The sequence below is a fragment of the Netta rufina genome (genome assembly GCF_964035555.1).
Source record: "Netta rufina genome assembly, chromosome: 8".
Lineage (NCBI taxonomy): Eukaryota > Metazoa > Chordata > Aves > Anseriformes > Anatidae > Netta > Netta rufina.
Genome location: NC_140131.1, coordinates 8386857 through 8411084, shown reverse-complemented (window position 1 = coordinate 8411084; position 24228 = coordinate 8386857). Strand labels below are relative to the sequence as shown.

Sequence of the window (24228 nt, the reverse complement as noted above, 5' to 3'; positions counted from 1 at the left end):
CTCAAAGCAATCCTGCAAAATGGCACAGAGAAAGAGTTGTCATTAGGTGACAGCATGTGCTCTACAAATCTACTTTTCCACAGCGTGCCCTGCTGGGACCATGCCTGTGACAGGCCAAGCAGTCAAGCACAGGGAGGACCAAATCACAGATCTGCAGTGCGTGTGGGGCAGTATTTGGATTAGAGCACCCCTGCAGGAGCTCTAACCTACATCACAAAAACCCAGGCGGCTGCAGATCACAGGAAAATGAAAGCGCTGCTCCCTTTTACTCTATTAACCTGTAAGTGACAGGAGCTTGCCCCCTTCCTCTCTTTGACCCTGGGCAGCTCAGGCTGTCTGTGTGTCCGCACAAACAAGCCACCGTCAGCGAGCACCTTCTGTTCCCCACGCAAATAGGGAACGGTGGTTCCTACCTTGCATAAATGGGGTGGAACCAGCATCTCATTTTTTTATCTCTTTTAAAGTGTCTGTGCAAAGCCCAGCAGCTGGTCCTCATCATTAATTCAATTTCAACCAGAGCAGTATATTCAAAATCTCCTGAAATGTTTCGTGTTTTGATATCCTTCTCCTTTTAACTTCCTTTATGTTTATAATATGGAAGGGGGTGCATGAATTCTTCCATGGCTTGTTCCCAGATTCCTCCTTACCCCTGTGGGATGACAGGACGCTGTCTCTCCTCTCAGCAGATGGGAGCAATCAAGAAGCATCTCAGGTCACTGGGTTACTCCTTCATCCCCACTGTGTCCACAGCCACCATTTTAGGACCACCCAGTGATTTGCCTGTTGGACACCTCCAGCTCCAGTCAAAGGACACACAAACACAGACAGGAGCTTTTAAGGTCACTCCCCGGCTTGTCTGTTTGGAAGTGCTGGTACCTTCTGGTTTTTGGAGGGCTGGATGACTCAAGAAGCTCAGCCCAGGTGCACACTGTGAAATGCCAACAGGGGTTAGGTTTTGTTTTGCTTTCCAAGCCTAGACGCCTCTCCCTGAATGACTAAATGGAATAATCCCGTCTCAATTTTGAGAGCACTGCCCAGGTGATAGGAGAGCCAGGAGCCCATTTCAGGACAGCATTAATCTTTACCTGCTTGCTGCAAAACACTGCAAACCAAAATGCTCTGAGAAAACATTCTCTAGTGTCTGCTAGCGACCTGCCAAGCTCAGCCTACACCCCTCATGTCTCCTCTCTCAGGGACCAGGCAAAGCCCTGCCTCGAGCTGGTTTGGGTGCTGCAAGGGTGCAGGGGGCACAAGGAGCTGGTGCTCTGCACAGTGCTGCCTCCATTTGTGGGGCAGGGGCTGTGCCCAGGCTGCTTCTCCCAGCCATCACATTCCTTCTGCGAGCCCAACACACCGTAAGTTTTCTCCTAATGCTGCCAATATTAAGCCAAGAGAGAGCTGAACCATACTTCCCCTGTCCTGACAGAAAGAAAATAACCCAGAAGTTAAATTTGACCTAGTCTCTGATGGACTAGAGAGCTGTCCCAAGTCCCAGGTTAAACCCCTAACCACTACACCAGCCTTTCCCTCTGGTGTGCAGGCTTTTCAGCTAGCTGGAAAGAAGGGGATTTTTGTCCCGCACAACTCCAAGAAGCCCCTCTGAGCCCTCTCTCCACCTTCCCTGTGTGTAGTCAGTGTACTCAAGCCTTGCAGGTCGGTTCCTGAATTTGGCCCTTTATGAATAGATCACTATGCTGGCTGCTCCAAGACGCACACAGCCAGTTATATGTGGGGGAGAATCGTAAGCAAGGGCAGGAATGCTTGTTTGGCAGCCTTTCCCAGCCTCCGAGTGTCTGCTGACTTTTCTTTTTTTTTTTTTTTTTTTTTTTTTTGTCTCTGCCTCTGCCTCTGCCACCTAATTTTTAAGCCAGGTTTTGATCTTCTCTGCCTCTGTAAATCAGGAGAATCACTCCGGACTGACATCAAGTGGGCATGTGCATGCTTCAGTATGTTGCTGTTGCTCTCTACCTGTCTGGACATCCTGCAGCAGATGGGAGCTGGGATACTGATGGCACATCTCTACCTGCCCTCTTATCCTCCCTCTCGATCAGCTGGGTCACCCATTTGGTGTCTGTTTAGTCGGCAGTCAGCTGAGACAGGTCAATGGTGAAGAAAAGAAACAGCTAAGAAGCCTTGCTATTTATATATGATCTTCATGCTCTCATCCACTCTTCCTATATATAATGTATCTTGCTTCTGCAATTAAAACACATTACTTACGGAGAAGATAATATTTCAAGCTGAGGAGTAAATTGGAAAGCTGTGTTTTTCATTTACATGAGTTAAACACACGAGGGACAGCTGGAATGGCAGTTACAATTAGACTACCCATTAGGATGCATTAGATGACATTAACCCAAGACCTTTCAGGTCCACCGCAAAGCAGTTGGGCTGCAAGGCAGTTTTAAAAGCAACTTAGAGCTTTAAAGTGACACTCATGTTCAGAGCAAACACTGAAAGAGATTTTTTTTCCCCTTCGTGACATGGCACACGATCAGTGTTGCCGCTTCCAGCCTACAGGAGCTTGGCACTTCTTTTAAAGCCTTCATAAGGTTGAAATCAAATGCTGCAATAACCCCTTCACTACTGCACAAGTATCCCAGAAGTGGTATGCAAAATGCACTGGTAAGTGTAGCCAGATGGCAGTGTTACCAGTCAGACACCCTTCCCAAATCCTGGTTATTCATCTCTCCCATGTGTGGTTGGCAAGATGGAAAATTATCCATCTTCCTTGTAAAGAAAATAAAAAAAAATACTGAAGTATCAAGCCACTGAAGAGCTACAGAAGCACTACTGGTTTTGCAATATCTACCATGGCAACTTATCTAGGCTGTGATTTTTCTCTTGGGATCCAACTTCATAAGTCACCAAAGAAAGACAGACCATGAAACACCATTCAAATATTAAAAGATTCATAGGAAGCTTGAAATGAACTTAAATTCCAGAGCTCCAACAACTTTGAGTACCTCTGGGGATTTCACTTGGATAATAACTGAATTATTAACTAAAAAAAAAAGCGGTGTGTGGAAAAATGAAGCCACTAGCTTGCATGCGGACAGGGATCTACAGGGATTAAGAAGACATTTAAAAATACCAACCTTCTTCCAAATGTCTCCTTAGTTATGAGAGGAGACGTGCCAATGGGAGACAGTGAATGTTTTATGGGAAAACAATCACTCACAACCAGATGCACTGCTGAGACGTGTTTGAAGTTCCAGCGACTCCAGCCAATCTCACTTGCATCAAACTACCTGATCCTCCTGAAATCACTAGCAAGCTCCTGTTTGTAAAGCTGCAGAAAATCAGTCATAGCTTTTCACAAAAATGCTGAGTTGTCCATGTCAAGAAAATTATAGAAAGTCAGGCTATGAGCAGGAGGGGGAGAGGGTTAGAAAAAGAGAGCATTGTTTATGGAACATGAAAAGCTCCAGCGACACAATATATGGAATTCGGAGCAAAACAGGCCCTCCTTTCTTTCTGTACAATTCAAATAATTCCAATGGCAGACTGGATATTCCCTGAAACGAGTTAGAAAAGCACAGGGCTGTCAAAGCAATTCAGAAAGGGAAAGTTGAAGTAAACATGGTGAATTTTTTAAGCTTTAATGCTTGGAAGACCTTAATGTTACCCTACATAGCGTACGCTTTTCACAGAATAGAAAGAAGAGTTAGCTGCACCCAACCTGAGAAGTCTACATGGGCATTTAGAGAAAATGTGTGGAAGTACCCGTAGATATGGATATGGTCTCAAATCAAGCATGATGCTCAACACACACACCTAGCTCTAATCAATTAGGTGGTCTTAAATTCTGATTAAGGCTAAAAATTTTTTGTAAAGTCCTTCTACTGACTTGGAGTTGTCATTTTCTGTAATGGCACTCTCCTACTCCCCCGAGATGCTCTAGAAATCTTAAAGGTGGACTGGCACTTCTTGTTCTGATGTTTATATATTTGTGAGGATGGGGATTGACTCTTACCATCAAAATGCTCTGAATTCATACTTTCCATTCCTCTGTACATCTTGTTTCTGTTCTGCCTCTCTACTCAAGCTGAGAGTAGGAACTAACCCCTGAATTCTGAGGAAATCTTTGGACCTTTAGACTAATTTCTCCAGGAAAAGCCTCTTTCTGCCTTGTGCAAAGAACACGAAGGACTTCGTTCTCCTTTGTTATGGAAAGACAGTTTCCAACATTTCACAAGATTCAGTTTTCAATGAGAAATGGATTAGTAACAGAAATGACAAACAGTTCATGACTATTTCTACTTCCCTCCTTGTCCTTTCAACATATATATGTACATCATTGTAATTTGATTTTGATATGATATGATTTTGAATAATTGGATCAATAAAATCACAAAGCCTCTATTCAGCCAGATCTAGAGCAATTACATCCAGTAAAACTACTTGGTTATATACTTTATTCCTCTAAGGGCTTCTGTTTTTGAAAGTACCACTTTCATGGAAGAGTTTCTATCGAACAGAAGAAAGGCTGTATACTTTGCCAAGTCAGGGAGATAGCAGATACAAAGTCTTGCTCATTTAACATTTGAAAGACTTATTGCCTGGTGAACAATCTTACCAGGACTCCCTTGTTTAAATTATCTACATTAATGGATGACCTGAAACTTAAAGAAGTTAGTCTGGGTTTCTCTTGCATAAAGCTTACTGTCTAATTCATTCTTCTTGACTTGTGTTTGAAGAGAATGGGGCTTGTTTTTTTGCTTTTCTCACAGTGACTAGCGTGGCTTTTCACGAAAAAGCTAAGAATCACACCAACAAATTGCATTCATGCAGTCTGGGCTGTCTGCATTACTTGTACAGAATGGAAAGAGTGGGAGGATAAACTGGGACAAACAAATTGAGAAACTAACCAACTTTTTTTTAGGTTTAAATAGAAAACTTTCTTTGATAATTCTAATTGCACTCAATATGTTGTGTTGTTTCAGGTGGTGATGGGGGTATAGTTCTACTTTAGAACAGATTTTCCTACTTGTTTACATCAAAACAGAATTTAAAACATTTCTAGTCCTTACAGATTTGCAGGTTAGATAATTTCTCTCTTGTAACTCTTCCACAAATGTCTCTGCACGTGATGGCTTTGTATAAATCAACCTGATGTGATTGTGATGCGCTCTGTAGAGCTCCTGACAGCCACGAGGTGTCTCTATGAACTGTCCCAGAGAGTGTGTGAGTGTTGGTAAACAAACACAAGAAAACTGAAATCCAGTCTCTGGAGAAGCCTGTTTGTTTGACCGTAGTTATGCAAAAATGCTTTAATAAAGAAATCTCCTAATGGAGACATCTTGTACATCACGACAGCTCTGTCCAAATAACCGAGCGGTACTAACACCAGAGAAAATATATTTACAGAGTCAGAGAATGGTAAAACAAGAGACTACATCTGGAAGTAGTAAAGAAAAACCTTAAATATGCTAGGAAAAAGTTCCAACACTGGAAGTCACTTAGACAAAGGAATACGTTGCTGGTTGAGAATGCATGAGGCAACAATACCAAGAGGTGCTTCGGAGACGAATTCTGAATTTTATCATAACAACAGTATTTGGCTGTGTCACCGGAGGACTAAAACCCATGCTGATACACCGAACCTGAAATCTCATAATCTGCAACCTACAACTGCATTTGGGCAGCAGCAGAGCATACAGTAAAAGCTTTCTGCACAGAACAAGTGATTAGGAGCTAGAATACTGTTGAAATATAGGAAACTGAGCCTATGTCCAAGCAACGTCACTGTCCCAGCATTCACCATGTTCAAGGAATTACCCAATATGGACTTTTACTGGCTGAGTCCTTTAAACTTTGCTCTGCGCCTACCAGTCACATAAAACTATGCATAACTGAAATGGAATGGGGAACAGATACAGAAATTCCTTTAAAACCAAGCAGCAAAGACAAATAAGAATTTCAGGCAGAAGGCTAAACGTTTGACTCAAAAGCTGAACCAAGCACACAGGTAGCTCATTTCCTTGGTGATGGAAAGAGGAGAATTCTGGGGAGCAAAGACAGAGATGAGGGACTCAAAGTCCAGTCCATGACCACCTCTTCAACCTCTCCTAAAACAAAACCAGTAGCTGCCTGGCTGTGGCTGGGGGTAAAGGCGAGAGATCTGGGTCACCTGAGCTGCAAGAGACGCAACATCTGTATTTATACTTTTGTCTATGTGACTTCCATACGTATGATTTATATTTCTGAAATGAACTTTTAGTTAAGACAACCTAGAAGAGACGTCCCTGATAAGATGTCGAGGTGGAACTGCCACATCCTGCCTCCCATTTTTGATCCAAAACTACTTCAAGAACAATGCCTGCTCACAGCGTAGGACACTACTAAATGTTAGCAGAGCTAGAGAAATCCGACCTGCTGGAAATCCAATGAAAAATACACATGAAATTTCCTGTGGGCAAGAACAACTCACAAGATGTAAAGCACTGTAACTCTACCAATGTCAGCAGAGAACACAGCTGTAGAGGTGGAGTTGCCCTATGTCAAATGACCTGCTAGTGAGGTATCCTGGGGTTGTGTTAGAGACCTCCCATGAAGGAAGCACCCGACGAACTTTCTCCTCTCTTAACATACTCATTCAAAGCTGCCTAGAGACTTTCACCTTTCTGTTGCTTTCCACAGTTCAGCAGGGAACAATAATTGTACCCGCAGATAAAAGTTAAGAATTCAGTCTTTTCTGTCTTGATTGTGTTTTTATGAACTAACGGCACAAAAATGTCCATTTGGGTCAATCATCAGACTGTTGATTTGCTGATGAGGCTCTTGGGTGTTTCTAGCTACACTTCAAGTTTAAAATTGAGACGTTTGAAGTAACATTTTTTTCCTCAAAATACAAATAATTACATGAGCACTGTTTCTGTTAAAAAAAAAAAAAAAAAGAAAAGAAAGAAAGGATTTTCCAAAAATAAATAGCTCTACTATCTTGCCCATCTCTCACGCACACAAAGAGCCGCATCAGGATTGTGTCTGAGGCTCCAGACGAGTCTTGCCTCCTGCTAAGGCAGCCAGCGTGCTAGCACAGCCCTTGGTTAGCCTGGAGGAGTGCATGCAGATCCCACGGGTTCAGGTGGCCTAGCATGCTTCATAAATCGTGTGAGGCATATCCGACATGAGAAGAATGAGCGGGAGAATAAAAAGCAATGGGCTTATAGCTGCTTTGGCTGCTGCTCTTTCAGAGCTGTATATACCCATCAAGAAAAGACTTTGACTTATGCCACAACATTTTCAGACACTTCAAGCTGAATTTTCCTGGGCTCTGTGTACTGTTACTCATTACCCATTCTGCAGGCCTCGTCCAGCCGCTGCTCCAGCAGCTTTGCAGCTACTGCACGCCAGGCAGAGCAGCCACAAGAGGTGACAGCAGCCTGGAGTAACAGTCCCTGTTTTCCATTCCCTGTGCATGGTCCATTTCACCCCATTCCTAAATCTGGGGCAGTCACAGGAGCCCTTGGTGTGAGCTTGCAGCTCCCCCGTGCAGCAGATTTCATTCTCAATGTTCCTGTCTTCCCTGGACTGAGGGAGGGCAGTGCCCCACGAGGAGCTACCAGCACCGTGCAAGGCACAGATAGCAGAGCCCAGGAGGGAACCACAAAGCTCAAGATACAAAAAAGGTGATGAAAGGTAAACTGAATCACTGCTGGCTAATTCTTGGTAGGCTGTGGCCTGAACTAAGTGCTAACCAGTGGCACCCCCTGCACCTGGACCAGCTGAGGTTACCCAAGCTGGCTTAAAGCACCTCCCTCACTTCAGCCCTCTGTGCCTTACACTTGCACAACCCCTTCTTTTTCACAGACTCTTTGTAGAGTGCCATGATTCACACTACAGACGCACAAGGCAGAATCCTCTCCTTACAGACCAGGGGTCCCATGCAGGGACACTGGCAAAGCTGGTGGATGAACCCGGCCAGCTCCGAGGCAGATGAGCTCTTGTGAAGAGGAGAACTAGAGAAACAAGACCAAGGGCGTGCTCTTCCATTGATCCCAAATGCAGGAGGGAATTCAAAAGGCTTCAGACAAGAGGAAAGGCACGTTTGCTGAAATAAAAACAGTATTTTTACTGTTTTGATAAGCACGATGGATGATAAAAGGTCTTGGAAGGCATTTACTCTATTTCATACTGGAACGCCGCTAAAGCCGGCATGGCAAGAGACTATAACCCTGTAAACATATGTTGTGTATTAGGTTCTGATCTGGCAGCTTGCCTTATTTTTTTTTTTTTTAAAGCTCCAAATACACTTCCATGTTTGTGTTCCAGCAAATGAGCGAAAGGCAGAATGCTTGAGCGACAGGGACCCTGGAGTGCATTGGACTATAAATCAGGAGAAAAAAAAAAAAAGCCTCCATTAGTGTTGGCACATCAGGCAGAGGATGACAAAAATATCAGCAAATTCTTTTTTTGGTCCTTTTCCCCCAGCTTTTCCTTTTTCTGGTGTGCACTTCCCAGCTGCTGAGGACTGTAAAAATCAGCTCTCCATTTCAACTACCGACAGGACAGAAGTGACAAGGGAACACCTCTGCACACAATTTCGCTGCTCCCACCCACCCAGCAGTAAATCACCCCACAGAGCATCCTCTCAATAGCACTTAGCCTGGGTCCCTGTAGGGGCGGAGGAAGAAATTCTTTCGAGAGGCGTTTTAAGACTCCTCAGGATCGAGAGTTCCGGTTCATATAAACAAATACTGTTACGAAAGGCCAAGCTGATATGGATTTATGCAAGGAATGTATAGGATGAATAAGCAATTTGGTAATTAATGGAGTTGACAGGCACTTTCTAATACTACACAAGTATGTGCAAACTGAATGGTTACATATACATACTGATCCAAAGGCAGGACTATTTTTAACCCATTTTGTACCTAATCATTCAGATGAAGGAAACACGTTTTTTTTTTTTTTTTTTTTTTTTTTTCCTTGGGTACTAATCTTGACCTCCCAAAGCCTGATTATTGGGAAATAAATCCTTCCCACTTAGTACTCTTGCAGACAGCTAACCCGCAGATTTCTTGTACAGCATGATGTTTTTCTTAAAGACCATCTCAAGAATAAACTCCTGATTACTTTCTAGGCATTTACGACTTTTTTTATGTCCCACAGAATAAATGCAGCAGTTTTGCTCTTAACAAAGAACCGAGAGCTTAGTTGCATGGGTTTAGGGAATTTCTGAAGAAACTCCCCTGGTTAACACAGAATTTCTTTTTCTACCAGCTTCCAAAGTAACCAAACCACCACTGCTACAAGGCCAGCTCTGGAAACTAAAGATGCTCAGCAAGGTCCTGAGCAAAGTACTGCGTGACCTGGTAGGAGGTGATGCTAATTCCTTGTGCATGGAAGATATTGTGACATTTTGAACTAGGCAAGGAGAAGGAATAGTGTTGTAACTGCTCCCACGTAGGAATGAGATATTCAATGTTTTCTCAGCCTGAACTTCGTCCCTCTTATGATCAGCAAAGAGGCACCTCGCACCTCAGCTCTCCAGCGTGAGGTAGATGAACCCTGAGGTGTTTCAGACCCATTATTCTGTCCAGCCAAAAGCCAAAAACAGATGTCAAGATGACTATATTAAATATATCCTCTACTAAATGCGTTTTAATGGGGCATAATGCTGCCTGTTGGCAACCCAGCCGCGGGGCAACCTGCTAAGACCAACCGAACATCAAACTACAGAGTGCTGTCTGCTGACTGCCCCCCAGCCCAACCCCAGCTGCAGCTGCCTTTGAAGAAAGGTGCAATGCCTTCTGCATGGATGTACATGCCGAATAAAGTCTTTTAAAGCATGTGAGAATGAAAGCTGTCATCAAAACGTACTGAACAATTACGGGTTGAAGGTTGAACTATCATTACTTCATGCCCTTCTATTCCCCTCCCCTTCAGGGTGGGAAGAAGGGGGGGGTTATTCATTTGTATTCAAGCACTTCATTAATGTTTATAAGAGAATCCAAACATGCAAGCAAAACAAGGACGAAACACTCGCGCCAGACGTGTGATGCGATAAATGTCACTGGAGCAAATATTTAGATCTGTTTACAGAGAGGCCTATTAAGTCCTTTTTGAAAAGCTGTGCAGTGTTGTGGCTTGGTCTCTGCCTAGCAGCTCCAGCGTAAACAAATGAAAGATGGCTAAGTCTCTCTCTCTCATTTTGTTATGACATCTGGAAACCTAAAGAGGTTGGGAGAAGCCAACTGGCTGCCCTACTGCGACGTCGAGCAACAAAGTCCGCTTGTTGAATGATGGCAGGACACGCATAGTGGAGCTGCTGAGTTCTCCAGCCTGTGCCAAAATCTGTGGATTTTCAACACAATAATCCCTCAACAAAAGTTGTTGCAACACAAAAGTCCTTGGTTCATTGCTAATGATGCAATTCTTCGCTGTCTGCCATTTTTAAAGAACATTTGGGTTTGAGAAAATCAGTTTCAGTAGGAACTAAAATGAGGTGCAAAGATGGGTGGAGATGGTCTATTTGCCAAGGGATGTAGATGTGTCCCTCCAACTCCTGCCAGAACTACAGGGCTCCAGAGATGGCAACCAGCCTGGATTTCTGTAAGTGGCCCTTCACATCACTGCTTCACTGACTGCAGTCCTGCCACATACAAGTAACCTTTTTCTAAGAGACATAAGTAAGTTGAAAAGAGAAGTTTATAGATGGATAAATCACAATCTTAGCCCAAGGCATAATAATGGGATGTTTCTGCTTCTGAGGTCATACTTCAGTTTCCAACTCATTATGTAAAGTCTATAGATATAAAATTGTAAGGTATAGATATAAATATAGATACAGATATAAATATAAAAGTGATCAGGGTTCCCCAATCCTGCTGAAATTAGTTTTTAGTCTGAAATTAGTCTTAACCAGATTGCCAGCTTGCTTGCTTTCTGTTCTGAAGGACCAGAGCTCAGACCATACAAAGGACTCGGTATAGTGATCTCTACCATTGCTGGCTGAACAAGGCAAGAGATACATGAACCAAAACACTTCCAGTTTAAAACTGTCCTTCTGACAGCTTACTTGGTTTAGGTCACTTTTTCATTGCATCAACAACTCAGCATGAAACCACAGGTAACTTCACTCAGCCTACTTTTTAAGCTTAACTGTATCACAAATAAATTAGCCAAATATTGACTATTTTTTTCTTCCTAGTTATCTTCATGAATTATTTAGCTACACAAAACCCCTTTCTGTATAAACCAGTAGGAGGCACGTTGCCTAGTTTTGAGGAGCACAGGGATATGGTTTTGAGCTCCAGAGATCTAAGGACCACATACTTGTCTTATTTATTTTAACAGGAACCACACCGAGCTTTGCTCCAGAGAATGGAAGAATGGCTGCCAAGCCTTCTGGGGAGTGTTGCACTGGTATTTTCAAAGCTATATTCTCAGGTGCAAGAGATCACTGCAAAGCACATCCTTTCCTTCCTTGACTGGTAGTGATGATGGATTACAGAACCTGATAGTTGTTAAGCCTATTTTTCTCTTAAAAATTGTAGGAAGGCTCTGACACTTTGGTGTGTTGGAAGAAGGGGAAAATGCACATGGCCATCCAATCTAAACAGTAAATAAATACTTGTTGTCTCTACTGCGTAACAGGGATCAATCTTTTCAGACTTTAACTTCCAAGAGGAATTTTTTCTGGCTGACTTTTCTTTTTTAATTAGGCTCCCTGACTAATTCTTGCAGAAATGTGTGACAGTTTAGTGGCTTGGTGTCAGACCGCAGGCCCTTCCACAATGCCCTACTCAACTATACTCCCTGTTTGGAGCGTGTGTTACTGCTCTTAATATTTTAGACTCGTTGCAAGTGCCAGGCCTTGAAACCTTGTCAGTAGCATGCCGAACATCCACAGGAAAGAGAGAGGAATCCCTTCCTCTATTTTTGTTTAGCTACCTCCTGCTCCTCCGCTTTAGAGCTAACTCTTGGGGTTATTTATATTGCATGACCTTGAGATAAATGGCATCTGGCAGGCTGCCGGATGACTTTGTGTTTCAAATCAAACGTTCTCAGTTTCTCCCCCTAACAATGGGAATAATTCCTGAATGCCTTTTTTAGGGTATTTCTTCCCATCTCATTGCCTGCCATGGAGTTCTTTGGTAACTACGTCAGGGTTGGTGAACTTTAGCTTGACTTTCTTGTTCGATGCGACTACCAAGTGGTGTGTGTGGTTTATTCTGTGGTTTGGTGTGTGTGTGTGTTTTCTCTTTGTCCCAGAGTGTCTGCACTGCTGGTATTAGAGCTACAATTGTTCTATAAAAAGCAAAGATCCCTTGAATGATCTGCCAGAGGCTTTATCTCTGAACAATCTTTGTCTGTACTTGCTTTGCCGTTAACCAGTTTTGACTCCCCGTAATGGCTGGAGTTGCTTTGCTTTAACTGATATATATCAAAGAGAACTGCTAAAATTAACTGCTCATGAACTGTGTCCAGGATGTTAGATTAACTCATCTAGAATCCTTCAGAGAACAAACTGATTTATGATGTGTTATGACATTGTTACTTGATGTGTTGCACAACAACTCAATTTTAAAAAATGAAGAGCGCTCCATTAATAAGAGATAAATCTTTCCAGTGTAATTCAAATGAATCTGCAACAGCTTTAGAGAGAGCACGATAAGGGATCTTGTGTGGGTTTGGGTGATTGTGTTTTGCATTCCTACGGATATCTTCCACTGGGATCTCTTTGTCAGTAATGACAAAATCCATCCAAAATATGCCAAAATATGACACCTTTTGGGAGATTATAGCTGTTTGCACTTCCCAAAACACAAAAGGATACACAAGTGATTCTCAACAACTTGTACTTCAGGAGGCTTGAGAATGTACATCAAGTACTGCAGTGAGCACCCATGCTTCCTTTCAACTGCAGAGCCATAATTTGCTGAAGAGCCTACATACTAAGTCACTTACAAACTTGTCCGGCCCTAGTAACACACAGAAAATAATCAGAGTGGCAGGAGTGCATCAGAAAAAAAAATAAAAAAATAAAAAAATAACAAAAATAACATAAATAAATAAAATCTACCACCAACAACTGTTTTGCACTAAAACATAGGGTATTTTTTAAAGCAAGCACTATTCCATTGCTGGAACATGAAGCAGTGTAAAAGCTGACTTTAAATTCTTAAATTTCTGTTTCAGATGCATATATGTTGAAGGCTCGGGTCTCTCTGGATACCCAGCTCCAACAAAAACGCCTTTGAAAGTGAGCTGAATTATATACTGTACAGTATGTCTCATTTCACAGCCAAGCCACTTGAGTTAATAAAGAAAATCCTCCCTGGCCTCACACAATTAGCTGGGTAAAAAGCTAGTCAGCACAAGTCTGCATACAGCCACAAGCCAATCCATAAAGTCGAACACTGTTTCATGCCTGCGAATACCTGCTGCTGTGACCCTCTGAACTTCACCTCGCCACCACAAGAACAGGATTATTTCAGGTTGGTATAACCTGGTTTCATGGCCTGACTTTCAGAGCCTCGAGGAAAGAAAATATCTTCCTGTTGTTCTGCAAACTGAAAGGCGAAACGACAAAGGCACTGAACTGCAGTTTGCTTGCAGCTGTCAACCAATAGAGCATCCCAGTGTCTGAAGGCCTGGCTGTATTAAAACTGGTTTGGCCATAACTTGGTACTAGAAACTCAGTTTTGCTCAATTCTATGTGTTAATGAGTTATTTCCTTCAGCAAGCAAATAATGAGATTTTTTGAGGATGTTCATTCTGGCTTTTTCCTGTACTAATCAGGAAAGAAAGTCATTATGAGAAAGAAAGGCCTTTTTTTTGTACAGCCAACTCTCATAAAAACAATCATTTTGAGACCCTTTGGCATACATGCCCCCTCTTCTTCCTGTGATGTCCCAAAAATAAAACATTACCTGAGCTTGAAAACAAACCACCGAAGTTAGCATCCAGTTGGATCCCAGTGGTCTTTTCTATATTAGAACCAGCTCTGCATGTGCTGTAAGGCTTAACACTTTTGCAATTAACTGTACTGTGATGATTTTACCAGTGCTATAGAGCCAATGGGACACACTGGGATGTATCTCATCATACTTCACTGCTGGAATAACATTAATCTCGATGATTATTTCTAAAACTGTAAATCAATCACATGCCAGAAATACAAAGACCTTCAAAAAGTTGGGCATGTTTCTCAAATCACCCTTTTGCCCTCTCCCCCTCTGCTGACTCTGCAAACTCCTGTAGTGGGAGCATTCTGTCTCACATTTAAATAAATATTCCCCATCACTATTATGCTGTCACCTGTAATAGGAAAAGCCTGCAAGAAATCAAAGGAAAGCAAAATTTGTGTGGTGGCAGAAAGTGTACAGAGAATAATCAGTCTTCATTGTGATTGTTAACAAAAGTGAGGGAGCCTAATGGAGACCTTGGATTTAATAAAGTCTCTAAAATATTGAGGGGGTACTTTCAAGACATAGAAGCTCCTACTTTAAAGAAATATTTTCCCTGTGTTCCTCATAAGTTGACTTTTATTAAAATGGAAAGAGGTTTGAAAATAACTTGAAGGTTTCTCTTTCCTTTTTCTCATTGCTTGGCTCAGGAGGTGAGCCTGATGAATTTTGCTCTGCTCCACACAGGCAGCTCCTTCTCCATTTTCTGTACTGGGGATATTCATGTCTCCCAGTGGGTACCCCAATACAAGAATTAGGGTAAAAAAAGCAAGTTTGATGAAGCTGGGGAAAACATAAAGCATTTAGTGTTACTCCCTTAATTGTGTTGTTAAGCTAGCATTTTGGCATTGCTAGCTTTTCTGAGCCGTGCTTAGCAGCCTGAATCAGCATCTCAGTGGACTCGGTGATTCTGCAGGGATAACCAAGCATGAAGAACCTCTAGACTGGAACATATTTGAAAGGCTCCATAACTTCCATGTTAACAGAGCCTAGGAAAAGAAGAAATCAGGATGCTTTCTTTTTGTACAATCTTTTCTTCTGTTTGCTAACAGGAATTTCTGGGAATGGTTCACTGTTAGCTCTGGCTTCAAGGGACACTCTGGAATGAGTGCAACATATAGGATCTGGTCCATACCCAGTGGTCTTCCACATCTAACTGCTATTCAAAGGTGTGGTCTGCAATCGTGATTCTGAAAAAAAGTCAATAATAAAACTCCCTTTTGACATCTGCAGGACTCTTCAACCCTCACTGTTGCTGCAGTGCCCGGACAGAGGTGATCAGCAGTGACTCACTGATAATAAATATAATTACAGTATTTGAGGGATGATGATTTCTTCAGGCAAAACTGGCTATGGGAATCTATGTATGATGAGAAATGGGGTGTCTAGGCCTATGTCAAATGACCCTCAGAGTGGAAAATCTTGGGTCTTTGATCTTATTCAAACTAAAAATACTTCTGCTAATGAGCCTCCTCAAGTCACACAACATCCATCCCAAAATGCTGAACACATGGTTTTAATTTACAGTTTTTAGCAACTTTCATTTATATTGTGCTACAAGTCCTGAAATGACTTGCAGAAGAAGCTCTAAAAACTGGAAAGTCAAATGGCAAGCACTGCTGTTGGAATAACTGGTGATAAAAGTAGCAGTCATCTGTACTAACTCCTGCTGGAGTTTCTGATACAGGTATTAACCGTGTCACTTCTAATTGTCTGTGCATTTAAATGACAACTAGATCCAATAAACAACAGTAACAGAAGACAGATACACTGTGCTCTTAAACAGTAGAGAAAGCAAATCTGCGGAGATGAGCGAGATGCCATAATTACTAGTTGTGGTGGGTACAACCAGCCATGCGTTTGAGTTGCACGTCTGTTCCCAGTCTGCAGAGAGTACAGCCTTGTTCCACTCCCAGTCCAAGAACTGGGATGTTACATTCAAACAGTGATATCTGCAATTTTAAGCTCTGTACGCACCAGTTTAATTTCTGGTATCTCAAGCAAGCTGGAACCCATAATGCTTTATGGGTTACAGAAAGAATGTTAGGTCCACAAATTGTTACAATATTCAGAAAAATGTCTTAAGAGGCTTCCACACATAAATAATTCGAGAAGTTCAGGAAGATATTGAAGCTTTGTGGCCACCCTGCAGTGCTTTCTGTGGATTTTAAATCTAGAAGCATCTAGGATCTGAATTGTTTATAGGTTTGAAACAGGAACCTGGGAAAGCATGTGGGCACGAAGCAGACAAGTTTCCCTGCAAAATAAGGCTCTTCTAATGTTAACTCTTGAAAGTTAAAAAATGAAGTTCCCGAACACCAGTCCTTGATGAAAAACTCAGGTTTGGTACTATCATAAATGGTATGTGCCCTGGGGACAATACCTTAAAATCCCTTATCCAAGCATGCAGGGAACTCCTTAATCAGGACCAAAAGATGAAAGAAATAAGAAATTTCATGTGGCTCAAGAAGCAACTCTCTGATTCCTTCTGTTTTTTACCTGTCTCATCAACTCCTAACGACAGTGAAGAAATTAATGGTTTTGGAGTGTAAGGCCTAGCACAGGGGAAACCTGTTATTTTACAGTATGTCCCTCTGAAGTTCCCAAATATGCTTTGCCAGGAGCCCTGCCACTGATCTCTGTCTCCACAGGAGTGCAAGGTGAATGAGTGCCCTTGCTTAAGATCATTTCTGGCCTTTTCAATACAGGAACCTCCGACAAGCCTGAATGATGTGGGCTGGCTTTATAACGTGGATTGCTACTCACCAGGGAGCTGAGGGGAGGCTGTTAAAGACTTTCTGAGGACTGTAGGTTGCACTATACTTCAAGTTGAGGTTTTTAAGGTCAATGGTTCGTTCTGTTTATAAGTAAAGCACTCTGGGCCCAGGGCAGGATCCTGACAGCTCTTGCAAGAGCATCAGAAACAGAAAACAAACAACAAACGGACAGAAAATCATCGTAGGAATATCATTTACTGAAAAGGGGTGTATTTTGCACTCACTGGGGGAGCAGTTTGAAGGTGACAAACTATCCAGGGAAGATCCCACAGGAGTACGAAAGCACCATTAGTGCCTGAGGACAGGGATGGATTCAGGCCATCAGTACTCTTCTGATCACTTCCCTGAGCATAACCTGGGGAGTAGATCTACCCCAGGGAGCAAAGCATGTGCCCCAGTGTCCCCTGTGCTCCTCAGGGCTCCCCACTGCTGCGGAGAGGCAGACCATGCTCTGATCCCAACTCATCTCTCACCACACACACAGGAAAAAAATGCCCAAATCCTGCTAATTTGCTCATATACATTGGTAACGTTCAGCTGCCTCAAACACGCCTTGTTCACCATGGCTTTCTGGGGTTTATTCCTTTCAAAGCCCACCTTACAAAGATACACTTCCTGCCTAAAATCTCTTACTAGCAGCACCCATAATTTTGCAAACAAATCAACCAGCAAAGATCTCTTCGGGCCTGCTTGTGGAAGGCCGGCAGAACTGAATCTTCCCAAGGGAGGTGTGAAGGGCTCATACCTCACCTGCTCGGTATGCACCTCTTGTAGCTATATACCCAACAATTATAGGAGATGAACTGCCAGATCAAGTTGTCATTAGCTGACTGGCTATTTTCTTGATAGGCCTCAAACTCCAGGGTGAGCCTTTCAAGGGTACTATGGTGAAGAAGTGCACAGCAACTGGCTGTAAAGAGCAGCACGTACAGCCCCTTACACCTACAAAACACCAGCTGCTGATCCTTTCAGGTGTTTCTGCAACTACCCCTGTTTTAATACCTGCACAGTTTCACCCTCAGCAGTTCCCCGGCACAGACATAAAACAGCACCGTTAGTACTCAGAGGAAAGATTTCTGGTTCTGCTGGATGAACTTCTACCCCAAGTTTGATTTTAGTGGGGAATTTTTGTATTTGTTTTTTACTCTGGGGTTGGGGAGGGAGGTGAAGGGGGTGATAATTAAATTAGAGCCAGCAAGCTGAAAATTATGTGCACGCATGCATAATCAAGCCTTTTAACAACATTTCTTCCAACAATAATCAGCAATCTAAACAGATGATAGAAAACTATTTTTGATTCTCTTGCCCTTTTGATAAAGACTGAAATGTTTTGAAAGCAAAAAGGTATAGTTTTTATTAGGCATATACCATATTTCCTAACAAATAAAGTAAAATAAAATAAAATAAAATAAAACAAAACAAGAATATTCTCTCAACTAAATTACACAGGCTGTCAAAAGTCAGATAGCTCTGAAACTGAGCCCTTTAATCTGGTTCTGCAAACTTGGAGCCTGGATCTTTCATTCATGCAAACAGGCAAATTCCCCATGAAGTGAGTTATGCCAGTTCCTGTCAGCTCCCAGAACCTCAGCTTTGGGATTACAGAAATGTTTAATTTTTTTGAGGGAACAGGGGAGATGGAATAGCAAGTCCACAGCCGTGGGCCTGTCTATATATTAATGTCATGCTGTTTTGCCATTGAAGGTCTAGCTTCAAGACTGCAGATCTGTCAGTGACCAAACTTGATGGACCACCCATTGGCCTTTTATTAAACAGCACTTGTTCCTCCTCTAATCCTATCACCAGAGTAATCAAAGCTGCTATGTCCCAGGGTTTGATGGAACAGCAGGACCTGGGAAATGAAGACTGATTTTGTTAACAAAGTAATTTCTGCCCCTTGAATGCTGTCTCATTGGTAGAAAGTAGGGAGACAAGGTTTATTTGTGCAGAGAATGAGGCGGCAAAGAAATGAAAGGGGAAGAATGGTGAAGTGTGAAGTTTAATCTGGCACAGTCTAAGGTTTCTTTCTTTGAGGCAGTCTCTGATCCAATCAACACCGGTTTGATATTTAACATCTCCCCCTGCAGTTTGAAATGATACCAGCCAGAGAATACTCAGTCACAGCTTAGAAAACCTCAACCAGAGGAAGAGAAAAGGGGCTGCTCATGGCTCCCCTTTGGCCTAACAACTTCCCTGACAGATTGGTAAGGATAAAGTCAGATCCCTACGCCAAATTCCCCTTACAAAGCTTGGGATTAAGGGCATCTGGCACGGCTGCATGCAGATTCTCCCTGCAGTGAGAAGTCTGATGGGACGGGAGGAAGGTTTTATTTTCAGCTTTGGGTAAGGAACACGTACACCTTTACATTCTCAGTTCGGGAACCCGGCTGAGAGGTAGGCCTGAGCTGTGAAACAAGAACTACACACAGCTCCCCAGGGCCGAGCAGTTTGTGTGGAGCTGCTGCTGGCCTCGCTGGCTCTTGGTGTGGACGAGCTGTGGCCCGAGGACAGACACGGCCGGGGTGATGAGCAGGAGCTCCCCACAGCACTCACAGCCCAGTACCTGCCCTCTGCAACGGGACAGGGCTGTCAGAGGACACTGAGCAGCTGCAGCAGTTACCTTCAGCATCCCCCTGGCCCAAAAAGTATATTTCAGTCTGGGGAGAGGGTCCTAGAGAGGAGGTGAAAGCCCTCCCCTATCTAGGCCTTGTAGGATGCATGGGCCTGCCTGCGTGGCCAGAATCCCAAACAGAGAAGGCCCGGAACTTCTTCTGTCCTCTATCAGCTCTTCTCCGTCCTGGGACATTTGATGTGGCACTTTTCTGGTCACTCTATAAATAAACGTCTGTCTTGTCAGATAGAAAAGTTGTCTGCTGCTTCTTCTCTGTGCGTTTTTTAGCTTTTTCGGTCTTGCCTTCAGTGAAACCCTGAATCTACTTAAACCAAGGACCTATGAAACTTCAACCTGGCCTAAATCTGATCTGAATTCCCTTGTTGTCAGGTTCCCATCCCAGCCCTTACCTATACCTTAGAAGCCCTGCCACCAGCTATTTAAGACCTAGGGCCCACACATGGATTTTGTGTCCCCAGCGGCTGCCAGAGCCACAGGAGAAGCAAGGATGCTCCGAGAGCTGTGCAGCCAGGCGGTGGGAAGGCAGGGCAAAGGAATGGAGCTGGGAAAGCTGCACAAAACACTGACCAGAAATTCCAGGGCAAATAGGGTCTCAAACTACAAAGTTTTTGAGCTTACAATAAAAAAAAAAAAAGAAAGAAAAAACGCACCACACGCACCACACAACAAAACAATGTGCTGTGCTCTTACCTGCAAGAGCTAGCTCTCCAGGAAGCAGCCAATTATATGAGCCACCTTAATCTTTTCATCCGGCTAAGACAATCAACATTTCAAAGTGACGCACAGAACGTTTCAAAGATCGTTCTTGGTCAAAAATGCAAGTGTATCCGCTTTCTTTCAGAGCAGATCAAAACCAAGTACCACACCGGGACCACTCCTAGATTTCCTCCTCCTCACGGTATCAGATTAACAGATTTGGTGCATGTAGTCAGATTAAATATTTGCAGTAGCACAAAGCTGCCTTTGAGGGGAAGTAAAAAAAGCCTTTTTCTTTTTTAATTTGCTAAGGGCAAAAATACTGGACTTTGGGGACAGAGGGAACAAAAGCATTGACATGATTCAGCGAGGCGCAGTTTGAAAACCTGAACTCCAAATGCTGGAATTACATGCAGTATTCCTGTAACAGTAATGCTGAAAACAGGTAAAAACTGCTGATGCCCTTAGCAGATTCGGGACTGTAATTTATCACAGATGTTCTCATCAAACTGTGCAAACACCCCACAAGACAAAAGCTGCTCAATTTCTGATTTCCATTTTAGTGTGGTTTAATTATGTGTTGCTTAAGGAAGGCTCTAAGACCTGGAATTAGGAGGTGAAACCTAGCAATAGTAATCCACTCCACTAAATTAGCACAGAAATACACCAAGCAGTAGGACTGCCAGACGGTGTGATAACATTACAAATTACTATTGTTAAACAACTAGCCAGGTGTCAGGATGCATGAAATCTAGAGGAAGCAAGAAAATAAATATCTGGTTTGTTTTATTTAATTTTGTCTCATGTTGTTCTGGTGGCCTCGTTCCCAGAAAAAGCTTCAATCTAGGAAAAATCCTCATGTACACTTATGTGTATAAGTAGTAATATCAGTTCTCTGCAATAATTAAAATGTATTTTTTAATCAACTCAAACTTCCTGTAGGAATGATTGTCCTTTACTTGCCTATGGCGGTAACACTGTTCTTTTTTTAGTTTACTAATGTAGCAAAATGAAGGGGAAATTTTTGCTACTATTTAGAGGGTAGTGACTGAGCGAAAACCAGACTTAGGGTAAGCACAGCAGTGAGTTTTATGCTCTGTCCCTTTTCCTGTCTCTCTCACTCCTTCTCTCTCTCTCTAAAAATAAAAAGAATGCAATATGATTCATATTTAAAAGGCTTCCAAGAGGTACGTCTTTAACCAACTGCTTGCACATGCTCGATTCTAACTTCCATGTTTGACCTAACACAACCAAATGCTACTAGAGCTCTGCAATGATTAATTATTTTTACCTCACCTTAAAGAAGCGGTTCAATAGCAAGGACAGGCACTTAAGCACTTTGAAAAGAAGAAGGAAAAACAAATTCCATGTTTTTCATGTATCTCAACTAATGAAAATGTCCAGGGGGCTTTTAATTTTTATTATTTTTGTTGAAAAACAACCCCTCCCCCCCCAAAAAAAAGTGTATATGACCAATCTTCTCCTGTGAAGTCTGAATGCAGAGTTAGTCTTCTAGCGGATAACATCAGATGGACCAACTCTTAGTGAAAGCTAGACTTTTTGCTCTTAAGACAGCTCCCACTAGACTTCAGGGAAGAACGGGCTGAAGGCACTCCAAGGACATTTTAATCACACCAAAGATCAGTCCTTTAATCCTTACTCACACATCACCAACAATTTTTTTGCTAAAACTAGGACAGTAAGGTACAGCTGGAAATAACTGATCTAAAATTAATGCCGAAAAGAAGGTTAAAAATGAAATATCGTAGCAGTAACTGACACCGTCTTAAATTTCCCCTGGATTATTTGTTTTCTTCCACACACGTTCATTTCCTGAATTTCTAGTAAATCTGATTTCACATAAACAGTTTCACAAAGCAAAGTCAATAGCTGTGACTGTGTTCCTGATTAATCCACTGAAATGAAATAGACCTCATGGCTTAGTATTTGGTTGTTTAAAGCTAAATCCACTGAAAGAATTCTGGAGTTCAGTTACACCAATAACTTTTTTTTCTTAATCTACATCCTTTTCTTTTTTTCTGAACTTTACCTGTTCTAAAATGAAAAAAAAATCCATGCAGATTACACACTTAATTTCCCCCAGACCACGAGGACAACTCGAGCCAGTTTGTTTTGACCCAGAGTAACTACTAAAAGACGACCAACAGTTTGCACATACTTAAATCTATTTGAACAATGTTGAATTTCTTTTTTCATTGTTCATGCTTTATCCCCTTCGTGACAAGTACCACAGAGCTGCTTTATTTAAAAACAAACAAACAAAAAAGCACTTTTTACCCAGCTCCAGAAACTGACCAGAGGCGTTTAAGTTTCCCTCACAAGTGACAAGCCAGCAGACACACACATTCACACCCTGGACATTTGCCTCTCAAATAAATAATACACATGATAAACTCATAGTGCTCACTGTGCACATCACAGTTGTTTTCTTTCACGCAGCATGGACCAGTGTGATGGAACAGACAGACCAGTGCAAAGGCCACTGAAGCCTTTGAGCATCCCACCCCACTGCAACAGGCTTCAATTTCGCTATGGTAAACTGACTAAAATTTGAGGAGAATGGCTCCCAGCTCCTGGGATAAGCCACGAGGCCCAGCAGCCTCCTTACCTGGGAGAAGTTGAGCCCGTTCAGCGGGTGACACTGCTCCTCCACCCTCTCCACCGCACCCGTTGTCTTCTTCATCCTCTCGGCCTCCTGGGCAAGGTAGAGATCGAGCACCGGCACCCCTCTGGAGCGGATGTCGGTCTCCGTCAAGGAGTTCACCATGAGCATCACCCAGACGGGCCTCTTGCGCTCCCAGTTGCCGGCGATGGCGTTGAAGAGGTAGTCGGCGTAGAGCCCTTTGCCCCGCTGGTCTGGGGTCATCCAGTGGGGCAGCATCAGCTTGATGTAGTCCAGGTGGCGCTTGAGGCGGCGGTAGAGCTCACGGGGCAGCACGTCCTGCAGGTTCTCCCCGTGGGGCAGCATCTGGCAGCTGGCCAGCCCCGAGATGGTGTAGGGGTCGGTGAGGTCCAGCTCGAAGTAGACGCTGGAGCTGGCCTGGAAGGCGGCCTTGGAGTTGTCGGGGATGAAGTCCCACACCCGCGTGTAGGGCACGTGGATGGTGCCGAAGAGATAGGCGGGGGGGTCGCGGCGGATGGTCCAGAGGAAGGAATTGAGCTCTCCTTGCTGGCGGGAGGAAAGCAGGGGACGGAAGGTCAGTGCCGGTGGCAGCCACCCATGGGCAAACCACCCATGGGTGGCCCGTGGGGACAGAGCAGTGTAGGGGGGGGGCACCTTCCAACACACCCCACAGCACAGCTCCCAGCAAGCAGACACCCACGGCGAGCACACAACCACAGCACAGCCCCACGAGGGGACCCCCACGGGGACCCTCGGGTGCCGCGGGCAGCGGCGTGGCGACAACCAGGGTGTCCCCCCCTTCTCCCCTCTCCCTCCCCCGGCCGCTGCCGCGCTCCCGTGCCGGGGGTCCCGCGGGGGCAGCGCCACACCTGCGGGGCCACGCGTGTCCCCCCCGGCCCCGCTCGCCCCCCGCTCCGCGCCCCCCTCGCCCTCCCGGCGCCGACTCCCCCCGCGCATCCCCCGGCCCGGCCCGGCCCGGCCCGGCTCGGCTCGGCTCGGCTCACCGAGCGGGGCAGGTCGCACTGCCCCGTGTCCATCTGCTCCCGCCGGGCCGCGGCGTCGGGCAGGAACCCCCCGAAGACGAAGCAGATCAGCGTCAGGTTGAGTTGCATCCCGCTTCCTCTCGCTCTCCTCCTCTCTCTCTCCTTTCCCAGATGAGCCTTTTTGGATTTCTAGGATCTTTTTTTTTTTTTTTTTTTTTTTTTCCCTCCCCCTCCTCCTGCTCTTCCCCCTTTTTTTTTTTTTTTTGGCTTTTTTTTTTTTTTTTTTTTATTCAAACAAACTTTGCCAGTCCCATCTGCATCTGACAAGTGCAGGGGGAAGGACTGGCCGCCCCCTCCCTCCCATGCTCTCCCCCCTCCCGCCCTCTCCCACCCCCACCCGCGCTGGCTGCGGGCTTGTCAGAGCCGCTGGATGCTCGGGGCAGGACGCTTCTCATCGCCAGCCTCCGCCATGCTTTGATTTTTGCAGACCGGAGAAGCTCCCTTCCCTCCCCGCCGGTTCGGGAGGAGGTTTGGAAGGGAGTGCGGTGGAGGGGAGAGAAATAGCTCCAACAATTAAAAA

General features: G+C 44.0%; 1 protein-coding gene across 1 annotated transcript in view; it reads right to left on the bottom strand.

Moving 5' to 3' along the window:
• The window catches only part of TRABD2B (TraB domain containing 2B), a gene marked incomplete at its 3' end in the record, with an annotated part of 274442 nt that extends 250662 nt beyond the window's left edge, over nt 1–23780 (bottom strand). The window contains exons 1-2 of the mRNA XM_084290816.1: nt 23670–23780; nt 22651–23211 (exon numbers count right to left, since the gene is read on the bottom strand). Of these exons, the coding sequence (XP_084146942.1) occupies nt 22651–23211; nt 23670–23777 (669 nt within the window). The 5' untranslated portion in view covers nt 23778–23780. The remainder of the gene's footprint in view (nt 1–22650; nt 23212–23669) is intronic.
• Between the last annotated feature and the right edge of the window lie 448 nt (nt 23781–24228).